Raw genomic sequence first — 14,080 nt, forward strand, 5'->3', positions numbered from 1 at the left:
ACCTCTATCTGCAAGGCATCATGGTGTTACTTTGACAGACAGTTAACTTCACTTGCTACCTGTCTTAGTTTGTTATAATTTCTTAAAATTATTTACTAAAAATAGCAAGGTAAAAACACTCACAACACATAAGTTAAAGTACGCCATTCAAGATTCTACTTGAGACCATCACCAGTAACAGCACTTATTCAATAAAATCTTGTTCACAGTGTGCAATCTTGATGATAAGTGTTGTAAGCAAAATGTACTCAAAAGTGAAAACACCCACTGTGTTGCAGAATGGGTCCTTTCAGTCTTATGTTCTCTTGTATGAAGTTGCATTTTTTTAGTGGTGCATACATGGAAAACCAGAATTTAAAGTGTAGTTGGTTGAGGTCCAGCAATTTTTGATTGACCAGTAATGTTTTTTTCTTAATCTATAAAATTATTGGTATAGTTATCACTTTGTTGAAGTGGAGTAAAAAGTTATATATTTCAGACTGAAGTGTAGTAGAGTATACGTGTAAAGCAGCAGTAAAATCTACAGTGGAGGGTGAATAAGTATATTTACTCAATCGTGTATTTAAGTAAATATTGTACTTTCTACTCCACTTATTTTTTTAACAGCTTTAGTTACTTTTCAGATGAAGACTTGACACAATGAATAATATAACAAGCTTTTAAAATACAACACATTGTTAAAAATGAAACTAGTGGTTTGACCTCTTTACAAAAAGCAGTGTGTAGTCAGGCTCTCATTTCAGATGTCTATGAGTTATTAACAGCTCCACCAAATAGTATTTTTTCCCACTAAACCTCTCACATGGTTTTATTTCAATAAATGTTCATAACAACAACGACAAAAATATTTTTTACTTTCACTTTAGCAGTTTCTGCTAATACTTGTACTTTTGCTTAAGTAGTATTTTTAATGCAGACATTTACTTGTAATGCAGTATTTTTACATTGCTGTATTGCTACTTTTACTACTAAGTAAAGGGTCTCAATACTTCTTCCACCACTGCAGAAAATAGAAATACTGAATGACAGTGCCTAAAAATGGTGCGTCATGGAGTAATATTTATTTTAGTATTATTTATTTATTTATTTTCATTTCACTACTTCAGTAAATATGCTGAGGTGCTTTCCGCCTCTAGTAGGTGTTCATTGGCTATCACGTAATCACGTGATATGATTATGCAATCCTGTCAGTCGAGATGACGTAGAGTTGGAGGCGTTGGCCGGTTCAGTGTCACTCACTGTCGGCTCTGGTACTGGTGGGACACACAAGAAGACGTCCTCGGGAAATAACCTGTTTTTGATTAGGTTAAATACTTTTAAACGTATTTTACCTTTTGTTTCTATTTGTCCCACCGGGAATCTATCTGCCTGTACCTGTCGAAATGATTAAAAACGGTCACCACGCCACCAACGACCAGCAGGATGAAGCCGGCTACAGTAAACCGGGTGGTTCAGGGTGCAGCCCCGAGAAAAGGAGGCGCGTAGTCCGGCTATGGTGTGACGGATGGTGAGTGTGTGTAACCGCCTCTGACTGACTGTCAATGCTGGTTTATTAAACTTTCTCCCCGAGGTTAATTTCCTTCTTAGGCGTATGCTTTGGAATACATATCAGGGACTCATTGGTTGGTTAGCATGCTAATGCTAGTTAGTTAGCAACTTACATTAGCAGTTAGTAACTGAGCAACAGGAGTTAACCCTTAAATCAACCCATACTCCAGAAATAACCACCTTAGTTCGTTTAGTTAAGGCTAACTCATCTTAAAATAACCTAATTGTAGCTTTTAATTTCTCATACAGCGCTTTTTTCTCAAATGTATCTGTCCAAGGTTAGCTCATAATATTTTAAAAGGGAGTAAAACACAACAAGGTTACATGAGTTTGCTGGTTTGTCCCGATTTCTGAACAGTTGTCATCCTCAAAACACGTTGCGTAACGTGTTTCTAGTACACTGGCTGTAATATAAATATATTTTTTATGGCTCAGGTAATAACAGTCTATGGTAATTACATAAGATAAGTTAAGGACAAGGTCCTTACTCTGCTGCTGAAAGTTATGTTTAATGATATCCGGATAATGCTTGTGTGTCTGTGTGAAACTGTACCCAGAAAGAACTGCAGCTATTTAAGATCCTCTCCAGACATGTTTATAGACATAGATTTAAAAGAAAAGCCTCTACTCATATTTGTGCTGTATATGTATATGTATTTATCTGTATATGTTTTTTCCACTAAAAAAGTTTAATTACTTCATTAAAAACCTTAAAACGTCAACTCCTCCTTCTCCCTCTTTAAAAAAAAGATTTATCATCTGGTTCATTTGGTATCTATGAATATGAAAACTTTGTTCACTTCAAAAAAGTGGAAAGTTCACTCTCAGTATATATGCAGTGGAGGATTCAAGTTTCCACATCACACTTGTGAAAGTTGTATACTGGACCAGGATTGGCTCCAAACTATTTATGATGTTACAAATCAAGCTCGCAGGCCGACCCCTTAAAATCAGATACATGTGAAAACAAACTCATCATGCTGCACAGTGAAGCTCAAACATCCAACTGTAGGACATTTTTGAGTGGACGGGGACTTTAAAGAATAGACCTAATGATGAACCCCAAGAAGGATTATGTTTCCTACACAGGTGTCTCACTTACTGGTTGTAAAAGCTTATAACACATTGCTGAACTAAGAGAGGATGTTTTTTTGAATGCATTACCTGTGAAGATGGTCGAGATGATGAAATGAGCACTCCTCTGAGCAGCTTACGTGAACGACTCCCTGGTCTGCCTCTTGTTTTGTCTCTTGTAAATTATGTCAGTCTGTCACACTGATACAAACATCTGGGAGTTGGGTGACACTTAAAACAGCCACACCTCAATGTTTAAGTCGTTATTTTAAACGTTCACACCTTTGTACTATGAGAAGAAGGAAATGACTGGATGGCTGATAGCAAGTTTTGACATGGCCCATCTCATGTGGTGGTTATAAATAGCTAACATAGTGAACATGTTGTTCAGCGTGATGTGTCAACAACATGTTGACATGACGACTGGGGCTATCCATTATTGGTGGGCTAAAAGGGAGACATACCCAGAACAGCATATTATACTTCAAACTGCAGTTTGGAGCTTTTGTCTCCCCTTGCTGGCAGTGACAGTAATTACAAACACTGTCGACATGCGTTTTATGACGTCAGCAGCCTCAAGGCCCGAGAAAACATTGGAGCAGATTTCCATACAGTCGTTATTTGAATTGACTGACGACGTATTGGCAATCTAAATCGTTACTTTCTGGCCTGAAAAAAATCAAAACTAAGTAAAGTGACTTATTAATAACAGTGAAAATTACAACAGCTTAATCCCTGCTATCACTGCCTCTGGTATATTTAGGTCACAGAGCGGCCGCTGCACTAGTGTTACCGATGGCACCACTCTTACAAATATTACTACACAAGGAAGAAAAAGGAGGGGCACACTGGGGAAATGATACTACTCTCTGCAGCATGATGGCAGAAACCCAAATAAATACCCAGCAGACTGCAGCAGTTATTGAGGTCTGTGACCGATGGTGGTCTGTGACACGAAGCCAGAAGCCCCCTCCAAAATATGTATGTCTAAAAAATCTATCAGTTAGGATGACTACGGCCAAGTTGTACAATTTAAATAAATGTCCCCACATGTGTATTAACACTGAGGCAGTAAAAACTCTTGTTATTATTATTTTATTACACATCAGTGTAAAAATCACTACTCTCATTAATAACACTGCAGACGATGTGTCCAGAAGGCATCTTGTCTACTGATTGATTCATCGTTTTATTAACTCTTCAGGTTTCTGTACTTTCAAGACTTTAACTAACATTTTGTGGCCCTTATCAAATAATATCAATTAGTCGATTCATTTAGTTGAAACACACTTGTAAATTTAAGCATGACCTTTCTGTTTGTACTGTTTTCTTTTTTTAAGCACTAAAACTGTCATAGAGTAGTTCAGGACTGCAGAGTTATCACCGGGCAAGCACTGAAATGTTTATTCATCACATCAGCCTGAAGCAGATAGATTTACAGCTGAGAGCGCAGCGTTTACCTGATCCTGTCGGGGTAAGGTGAGCAGGATCGGGGGATTATATGGCAGCTTGTGGTAATGTCTTTACAGAAGGGAGGTCCTCTTACTGGAGCTGCACTGACATACCTGACTGCCTCTCTAATGCCACAGACACACCACACAACTTTCTGTCTCGTAGTCAGGAGTCTTGAAGTCATTGTGGTTCGCATGCTACACGACTGATCAGCAACATTTAAACATTTAATAAATTAAAATAGTCTCATCTGTTGGAAATGACCCACAGATGCAGCCAGAGATTTGGACCTGCAGATGAAAAGTGACTTCAAAAGCTCTTTTGGAGACTTAAAAACGAGTAATAATTCTACTCCCTACGTCCATCTCTCTTCTTAACAAATCAGTCACTTAATTTAATTTATAAACTGGTGTTAATATGATCCCAGCCTTCACTCTTTGGTTTTTATCTGGATAGTATTCATTTTTTATCTAGATTGTATTACTTTTAACTCTGTTTCTGCTTTTATTGCAGAAGTATCCTACTATCATGATTTTATTAATTTAATTTTGTTCTGCTTTTATTACTTTTTACTATTTTATTCTTATATTGTCACTTTTCTGTTGAACTCTCCTTCTTGGTGAAAAGGATGATAAACTGCCCTTCTGCTGAGTCAAGCGCAATACATGGGACAAGTTCAATACTGTGTAGATCAGGAGTGACTGCGTACACTTTCCTTTGTTGTTGTATTTTCTGTTCACGTTCTTTGTTGGTGTTTTATGTGTCTGTGTTTGCAGCCCTGTAGTACTGCTGTCTACAACAAATTTCCCGCAAGGGACAATAAGGTTTATCCTTATCCTTATCCTTACTTTGAGACACGCACATATACAAGCACAAATATAAATGTGTGACGTGAACCCACTCATGCTGATTAATGAAAAGTTTTAACCTCCAGCTACTCGTGTGAAGCTGACTGAGGTGTGACTTTTTGGTAGGTGAAGGAATGTGAAGCCGCAGGGTGCCAAACAGCAGCAGCACATTTTCATCAAAACCTGAACAAAGCTGACTCAGGTTGAGCAACATTGTAGCATCAGAGATACGATAGTTTAAAATAAATATGCCTGGAAATGACAAAACCAGTTTCTCTTTACTTTTGATAAGTGAATACTTTGACAACAATGTTGCAATGAGGGAGGGGCGCTCACATTGACTTCCTTTTTAAAAAGGCGAGCCTACAAAAAAAAACTAACTGTAAAAGTTACTGAATGGCAGAAGACAAATAAACATGGACACACTGCACACTGTGTCTGTGAACATTACCTTTCTCCCAGTAACCTTTATCATTTTCACTCAGTGTGTCATGAGGTCTTTGATTCTGTGTTTTGGCTCTGTCGACTGTGCAAGGTCCTCGTAAGAAGAGCATGAAATAACGACAGCGAGCAGTTGAAGCTGTTCTACAAACGTTTGTTTTCAAGACATTTAAAGCACAATGATGCTAAAGGCCCGATCCCGTGTTGCGTGGGTGTGTCTGTTTTCTGTATCCTATTCAGGCTAAACACTCACAGTATCTATTGTTTACCACGCCGATGACATTACCGTCTCTCTTTCTGTCTCTGCAGTTATGACATGGTGCACTACGGTCACTCCAACCAGCTTCGGCAGGCTAAAGGCATGGGGGATTACCTCATAGTCGGAGTGCATACAGATGGTAAGACTGCAACGCCCACACACACATTATAAGATCAAAATGTCCGAGGTATGTTCTCCTGCTGGTTCACATATGTCATATCACTTCAAAATCAGGAGGTCTAGTTATTTATCTTTTTACACAGCTTAGTGATGCAAAGCCTCAAAGACTGCAGATAGTTATAAAACTGGAAGTCAAACAGCAGTTTTAATGTAAATGTTTACATTTCTATGATCATTTTTTACATTTCAGTGCAGTACACTCATAATTAAATTATTTTGGCTTAAAAATAATGAAAAATAAAGATTCTGCCAGTTGACTCTGACATTTATAAGGCAGCTGTGTTAGAAGTGGTATAAACTGTGTACTATCCAGATGGTAGTGATGTTGTTGATAATAATCAATTTATTCACTCACCTTCTCTCAAAAGCTGAGATTTCAAAGCACAAGGGCCCCCCGGTCTTCACCCAGGAGGAACGCTACAAGATGGTACGAGCCATCAAGTGGGTGGATGAGATAGTGGAAGGGGCGCCTTACGTCACCACCCTGGAGACTCTGGACAAGTACAACTGTGACTTTTGCGTGCACGGAGGTGAGCTGGTTGAGGGGACAAAGGACACGTGATGATGATGGTCTTCGATGGTGATGATGAAGATGATAATTGACTAATGTTGTGGTTTACGTTCACCAGATGACATCACGCTGACCGTAGACGGCAAGGACACATACGCGGAGGTAAAGCGTGAAGGACGTTACCGGGAGTGTAGACGCACACAGGGCGTCTCCACCACTGACCTGGTGGGACGTATGCTTCTAATGACCAAAGCTCATCACAGCAACATGGTGCGTCAAGCTGCATTTATGCTTCATGTAAAGGTTCAGTGTTAAATTTCACCCCTTAAAGAACACCAGACAGATGTATCATACATGATCAGGCCGTATTGTGCTCTCTTTATTTCCCCCACAATAACTGTGTAGTCTTTAATTTACCTTTAATATTGACTCAATATGATGCTTATACAGCGAGCCCTGACATGTTGTAACATTTTTGAAGGGGGTGCATGTCAGCTACAGCGGTTATGTGGGTAGTGCTCATAGCAAACAAGCCCAATTCATGGTTGCATCATCCGCATGGATCCACATGATGTAAATTTTGCCCCACTCTTTCTTGGTGTTCACCCAAATACGACAAACAAAGGTGTTCTTCTTCTTAGTCATCCTGTTGGGGGGTTGTCATCCTGTCTCCTCGTGCACATGTGTGTCACATATCTGGCTACGCATTGAAGAATGAACAAAGTTTAAAAACTTAACACAACTATAAAATCCACTGTAGGGTCATTTTATAGTTATAATTTAGTCTGTGAGTGATTGTTCTTTGTTGTTTTTTGATGATGATCTAATCTTTTCCTCTTTAATAATTTCTGCAGGATAATCCAGATTACCAGCAGCATACAGACAACTTTGGAAAGGTGAGTTGCGTGGCTTTTTATCTTATTATAGCCCTCCTATGTAAGTAAATTGTAGTTATTATTATTATAAAGAATGTTTAGACTGCTTGCATCCTGATAGATATGGGTCAGTATGATTAGATATATTCTCTTGTGTTTAAGGGTCCTAAAGGCCACAGTCCATGGACAGGAGTGTCTCAGTTCCTGCAGACGTCCCAGAAGATCATCCAGTTCGCCTCAGGGAAGGAGCCTCAGCCAGGAGACACTATTATCTATGTAGCCGGGGCATTCGACCTCTTCCGTATCCTTAACATGCAGAAATAAGCAGAACTGATTTGTGAACAACACGTCTACTTTGTGTGTCGTTGTTGCCTTGACCCCGAACTCCTGGCAGACATCGGCCATGTTGACTTCTTGGAGATGGTCTATAAGCAGGCGGAGAGGCCCTACGTCATTGTAGGTCTGCACTTTGACCAGGTACACCAAATTTCACACACACACACACACACACACACACACACACACACACACACACACACACACACACACACACACACACACACACACACACATTTCAAAGGTTTCACACAACAGTGAGAACTTTACCCCCCCTGCTGTGTCTGCGCTTTTAAAGAGAAACATTTTGAACATGCTAATTCAAGAGCAGCTGAGACTTTATAGTAGCCCACGCTACTGTAAAACTTACTGTGTTTGACATTTTTTATGCAAGTGTGTTTGCTGAAAGTGTGAAAGTGGTCACTGAGCTCTTCTTTCTGCTTAGGAAGTGAATCGGTACAAGGGGAAGAACTATCCAATCATGAACATCCATGAGAGAACACTGAGCGTCCTGGCCTGTCGGGTGAGTTCACTTACACACACACACACACACACACACACACACACACACACACACACACACACACACACACACACACACACACACACACACACACACACACACACACACACACACACACACACACACAGACTGCTAAATGTTTTACACAGTGGGGCGTATTCTCAGCCCACATTCTCACAGCGCTGTAGGCTGAACTTGGCTCTCTGTCCTCCATTCCTGCTGGTCAGCTATCAGTCCAGAACAATCACTCTCTGTGCCCCCATCTGCTCTGTGTGTGTGTGTGTGTGTGTGTGTGTGTGTGTGTGTGTGTGTGTGTGTGTGTGTGTGTGTGTGTGTGTGTGTGTGTGTGTGTGTGTGTGTGTGTGTGTGTGTGTGTGTGTGTGTGTGTGTGTGTGTGTGTGTGTGTGTGTGTGTGTGGTTAAACCAACTTATGAGACCTTTACACAAACCAAACATGTTACACAATCCTAAAACCGCCTGATTGTTCTGCTCAGTTATACTCACTGCGTGATGACGAGGTACAGAAGTTGTTGTTGTTGTTGTTGTTGTTGTTGTTGTTGTTGTTACTGTTAATTCGGTAAATACTCAGCTGTATTAAAAGATGTTCTTTAGTTAAACTTTAACATTTAAGCAGAAAATCAGTAACTGATGAGACGCACTGACATAAACAGATGAATCATTAGAGAAATTAACTTTATGAACCTGTCTGTCTCTCTGCAGTATGTGTCAGAGGTGGTGATTGGTGCACCATATGCAGTGGGCAAAGACCTGCTGGATCATTTCAAGGTGAGAAAAACTTTACATTGAACAAAAGCATTTCAGTGTCTTAAACTCCATAACTTTATGTTCATTTAAGGTGACAGGTATCTGTTACTTCACATTTTTTGTAGCTCATTCCAAGCAGATGTTGTTGCCCACATGAGAGCTCTTTTGCTGGAAGTAGTTTAGTTTGAGTTCAACAGCCAGCACATTTTTTCATATAACACACAGTGATATGTATTACAGCCAGTGAATTGTGAGATTTTAGGCACAATTGTAAGTGAAGTACAACATATGTAGTAAACTGGTAGAGGCGTTAAAAGTTAAAAAATCTACTTTAACAAACTATCATCTGATATGAAGTTAAATTAATTAAAGTAGGAAACTGTTTCAAAACTTATTTCACAAGTTTACATACTGGGTAAACGTTTGGCAGTAATGGATTTTAAGTGGAAAATCTCCTAAATGTACAACTAGCTTCAATTCAACAGGTTTTGACTGAAGTGTGGGCCAAAACAATAGATCAGTGTATGGTTGCTGCATTTGAGAGATTCCAGTGTAAAAAAGTGTAAAAATAAATAAATAAATAAATAAAAGGGAGCCAGTATTGAGCCATGTGGCACCCCCCTTTGGACATGTGAAATAGGAGAAGACCTTAAAGTCCGCGTAAAGTAAAAATAAATATGTGTTCTGAGTTTGACATACCACAGAAAAATGTGTTGTTAACCACCCTGCAAAATTTGAATGATTAAAAAAATCGCCAAATATATGAAATTAGGCTTCAAAGTTGTGTAAAAGTCTGCCTATTTCTCTTCTCCCAAACGCTGTGGGAGTGGCCGCCGAGTCCGCTGAAATCCCGCCCCCTACCAAGTGTCACCTGTCAATCAAAGTCACCACCTCTAACAGAAACATGGACGCTAGGCCTGAGAGTTTTCTGCTGCTAACTCAGCTGCTAGCTCGGAGGCTAACTCAGCTGATAACTCGGCGGCTAGCTCGGTGGCTAACTCGGCGGTTAGCTCGGCGGCTAACTCAGCTAACTGGCTAACTGTAGACTGTAGTAGTACTAGTGTGCGCTGAATGTATTTATACCTCTACAGCAGCAGGGGCGGGTTTATGCTCCGGTGTGTAACCGTGCTATTGGTTACCGGTTACGTAACCAATAGGAGATTTTCAGACCCGCCCATTTAATCCAGACACAGAAATCTTGAAACACAGTTTGTGAAGCCTAGCTCCACAATTCAAATCTAAATGGTTGAAATGCTTTTTACACCTTTTTTAGAAATAAATGTATGACCTATTTAATGTGTTTAGAAGAAAATGACGGAATTCTCTTTACACGGTCTTTAAGTATAAACAAACCTGCTAGATACACTGTGTAGTGTATAAACCAGTTCATATCATTGTAGGTTAAATTAATGTCACACTTTTTATTCAAACCTCATGGTTCATAGTCTGAAAAACTGAAAATCAGAATAATTGAGGCTCATAGTTGTTACATAGAATACTCATGCACATGCACATGGAAGAATATAATATACATTTCTCTGCACTATGTTTAGTTGAACTTTGTGTGTGTTTGTATAAATGTGTAGGTGGACCTGGTGTGTCATGGCAAGACAGAGGTGTTTCCAGACAAGGATGCATCAGACCCCTACGCTGTGAGTACAGAGTCCTTTTATCTCTGTGCAGCAAAGCCTGCGATTGTACTGCATTTATGTTAAGTGTGTTATTTGAGATCAGTTCAAGGTTAAAATGTGCTGTTGGTCCACAATTTGATTCAAATTGAGATAAAGTGCAAAAATACCCACAAAACTACATCCTGATTTTCCTTTACAGCATTATTGACTGGTAAAAAAAACATTGTTGAATGTAGTGAGAAGGAGGCAGGTTATTAATTCTGCAAGACTTTTAAAAAATTCTATTAGACCAATACAGAGAGACACAATTATAATCCAGTTTAGCTCTTTTAAAGTTTTCAGTTGTTTGGTGAAAGCAGACACCCTTTTTCATGTCCATTATTCTTTTATTTTACATTGTGTGTTATCACTTACAGTTCTGCTCATGCATCACTGTAGCTAACACAAACACACAAAGTATAAAAAATGATAACACAGAGGAATACCATTTAGGAATGATGTGACTCTACTTTTACACACGTATCCTCACTGGCCTCAGGGGGGCACTGTGGTGTTTAATGTCTGTGACTAACACATGGTAGCTCACATTTTCACAGCGATTTGTGTTATTGCTGTAACAGAAGATGACTTTGTTACAGCAATAACTTTGGCCTTGCATGGTTTGATATAGCTGGTTGTGTGTTCTTCCCTCAGGAGCCTAAGAAGAGGGGGATATTCAGGACCATCAATAGTGGGAACAACCTCACCACTGATGACATCGTCCAGAGGATCATTGAAAACAGGTCAGGGTCTCCTCTTTCCTGAATTTGATTGCGCTTCCTTGTAATCTCCCTCTGCATTTTGTAACTTTATGTCCCCCTTCTTCTCTCCAGGCTGCAATTTGAAGCCAGAAACCAAAAAAAGGAGGCTAAAGAGATGGCAGTGATCGAAGCCATGAAGAAGAGAGAGGAGCAGGAGCAGAGTGAAGCCGGAGCCCAGGCCGCTCACTAGTGAGACCCAGGCAGGACTGCTTCTGTGTCTGATTTACTCGTCCTGGTACACTCAGCTTTAAGGTTGGACTAAACTGACTGAATAAGAAAGTCCATGCTGTGGTTGTCTACAACTCAGGGGGGGATCGTCCAGTCACAGCGAGTCCCCTGAGTGTAGGATCTTGCTTACCGTCGTACACGCTGTGGGGTTAGCTTCCCTCAGCTTTCGTCTATATGAACTTTTTCTCCAGCTAATGGGATTAGATTAGACCTGCCTTGACCAGAACACGAAGAGTCCAGACGCCGAACACATGCCACTATTTAACCTGCAAATCCCTTTACACCTCTCTTCCTCTGCAGCAGAGAACTGTGTTATTTTTATCTTCTGTCATGTTTTGGTTCCGTCCATGTAATCACGCACTACTGTACGTGTTTAGGTGTAAAAGTGGTATGTTGTAATTATTCATAACTTATTGACAGACCGCTAATGTCATTATCGGGTATGTTCTTAGATTTTTTTAATCAAATTAAATTTTAATCATCAGTTTTAAATGTGTCATCAATACATTTGAATGTGGTCTATCGTTAACACATTTTAATTTCTAGAAGTCACTTTGTTGTTTTTATCCATCCTTAAAAAACGTCATTACTGCATTAAATGATCTGTGAAGTAGTCTTCTAATTTTAACTGTGCATTTTAACTACCTGAATTTGCACCGTGTGTGTGTGTGTGTGTGTGTGTGTGTGTGTGTGTGTGTGTGTGTGTGTGTGTGTGTGTGTGTGTGTGTGTGTGTGTGTGTGTGTGTGTGTGTGTGTGTGTGTGTGTGTGTGTGTGTGTGTGAGGAAGAGAGAGCGAGAGAGTTGAACGAGGTCAGTGAGGGTTTGCGCTGTAAATTATAGTAGTGCCTCATTCCTGTAGCTATAACTAATGTAAGGGCTGTGTATAGACTTCTGATTACACTCAAAGTAATGTCTGTAGTAATTGATTGTGTCAGCAGCTGGGTCAGTACACTTCTCAAGTCCTTCCCAGTCTACGTTCAAGGAATGTCCTTTTTTCCTTTTTTTCACAAGACAATCCAAGGACTTAAAGATTTGGGGCCTGATATTACTGTCAAACTGTCTCTGCAAATGTTGGTAGATTGTTGAAGGTCACTGTGCTGCTTTTCCTGTCATTATATGGAGCATATTAACCTGGAGGTGAAATGCTAATGGTGCGAGAGAGTTTTTAAAGTGTGTCTGTGGGTTGGTGGCAGCCTGAGAAATAAATAAGTTTGACATGGTGGACATTTTTACATCCTTTAAATCACTATTTTGTAATGTGCGAATTTCCCCTTTATTAAACTGGCAATATGGCAAAGTGTTACCTGATGTCTGTTTACTGCAGTCTGGACTGAACTATACAGGAGAGAAATAACATCCAGTGTGCCGCCTGATGGCAGAGGTCTTTGTTGGATCAGCAGATATGGTCGTCATGGTTCACTGAGTCAGTGAAATGAGGCCACGGCCGCTCAGATACTGCTAAATCCGAATGGTCGTGTCCCCTTCACATTGCTCACAGATTTGAACAAAAACTGAAAACCGTCACCTCATTATGAACACAAAGAGCCTGTAATCCACCGAGCCGGGCGCTCCTGAGGAACTTCTGCAGGAAGGATCGGATCACTCGGCTGAAAGGTTTCAGTCCTTTCTGTTCTGTGGTGTAACATGTGGAGAGTGAGACCTTTGATCAAAGCAGCCGTCCTTACTGTAAGTATTTTTTACGCTGCACTGGTTTTCACTGAATGAAACTGAAGCATTTATTTTGCACAGGAGCCTCTCAAGGGCCCCATTTGCCAAAAACAACTGTGGGTTTTGACTTTCAGATGTCAGACTAAGAGGAAAAGAGACATTAATAATGACATGAAATTTAAATTGTGGTGTGGATTAACCCACGGCAATGGTTCCCAACCTGGGGTTAGGGACCCTAAGTGGTCACCAAAGGATTAAAGAAAAAGGAAAGACTTTTTAACATCTTTAATTTGATTCCTTTTTTGTCCAGGCCTTTAAAAGTCCTTCAACATAAATCACAGAGGCTAAATTTGAATAATTCACAACTCTTTCCCAACAAATGTAGGCTATATTTAACTTATTCTGTTTGATAACAATATTTTCTCAGGACTGTGTGGGTGTCAGTGTTGCCTTGATTAACATCTGTCTCACTATCCTGTTAGTTTAGTTGCAGGACACGTTTAAACGTTATCACTCTTGTCAGTATGTGGACTCTGGTGACTTCATACGTGCCATCACAGCTCCTGAGCAGGAGCAGCCAACAACTGTAAACACCTGTGTTGATTTGCACTTTATAATCTATAACAACGCATAATAACATATAAACTCAGCACGTTTTGTATGTATAATCACAAACTAGAGTCCAATCCAAAGTTTTACTACAGTAGTTGAGTAAAAATAAACTTTCCTCCACTTCCTCACCATGTAGATTATTATTATGTTTGGCTGTCTTTAAGAATGCACAGGTAAAATATACGGAATTGCGCAATCAGCAGGTTTTATTCCCGGCACGTCACTTCCCAGGGAAGTCCAAAAACTTTTCCATCTGGCCAGCAGCCTGAGGTGGGAGGAGGCAGTGAGGACTATCTGGGGTCTTTGCCAAGGCGGCAGGGAAGATTTTG

At 40.1% G+C, this 14,080-nt stretch overlaps 1 protein-coding gene across 3 annotated transcripts; it reads left to right on the forward strand.

Moving 5' to 3' along the window:
- The first annotated feature begins 1,221 nt into the window (after positions 1-1,221).
- pcyt2 (phosphate cytidylyltransferase 2, ethanolamine) lies at positions 1,222-12,768 on the forward strand. Of its 3 annotated transcripts, none has more exons than XR_009925580.1 (13): positions 1,222-1,507; positions 5,673-5,761; positions 6,171-6,332; positions 6,432-6,583; positions 7,168-7,209; positions 7,351-7,489; positions 7,583-7,665; positions 7,970-8,047; positions 8,768-8,833; positions 10,399-10,464; positions 11,137-11,225; positions 11,316-12,215; positions 12,282-12,768. XR_009925580.1 is itself a non-coding variant. In XM_062427122.1 (12 exons), the coding sequence occupies exons 1-12, from the start codon at positions 1,383-1,385 to the stop codon at positions 11,431-11,433; spliced, it is 1,209 nt and encodes a 402-aa protein (XP_062283106.1). In that variant the 5' UTR covers positions 1,222-1,382; the 3' UTR covers positions 11,434-12,768. The 3 variants fall into 3 exon arrangements, 1 of the variants encoding a protein (XP_062283106.1); XR_009925581.1 differs by having other exon boundaries at positions 11,316-12,199; XM_062427122.1 differs by having other exon boundaries at positions 11,316-12,768.
- The last annotated feature ends 1,312 nt before the right edge of the window (positions 12,769-14,080 follow it).

Source organism: Scomber scombrus, chromosome 2 (genome assembly GCF_963691925.1).
Source record: "Scomber scombrus chromosome 2, fScoSco1.1, whole genome shotgun sequence".
NCBI classification, from domain to species: Eukaryota; Metazoa; Chordata; class Actinopteri; order Scombriformes; family Scombridae; genus Scomber; species Scomber scombrus.

Coding starts and splice junctions, on each gene's coding strand:
- pcyt2 (XM_062427122.1), top strand. CDS start 1,383: ATGATTAAAAACGGTCACCACGCCACCAACGACCAGCAGGATGAAGCC. Junction 6,333..6,431: donor TGACTTTTGCGTGCACGGAG/GTGAGCTGGTTG, acceptor TACGTTCACCAG/ATGACATCACGCTGACCGTA. Junction 8,048..8,767: donor TGAGCGTCCTGGCCTGTCGG/GTGAGTTCACTT, acceptor GTCTCTCTGCAG/TATGTGTCAGAGGTGGTGAT.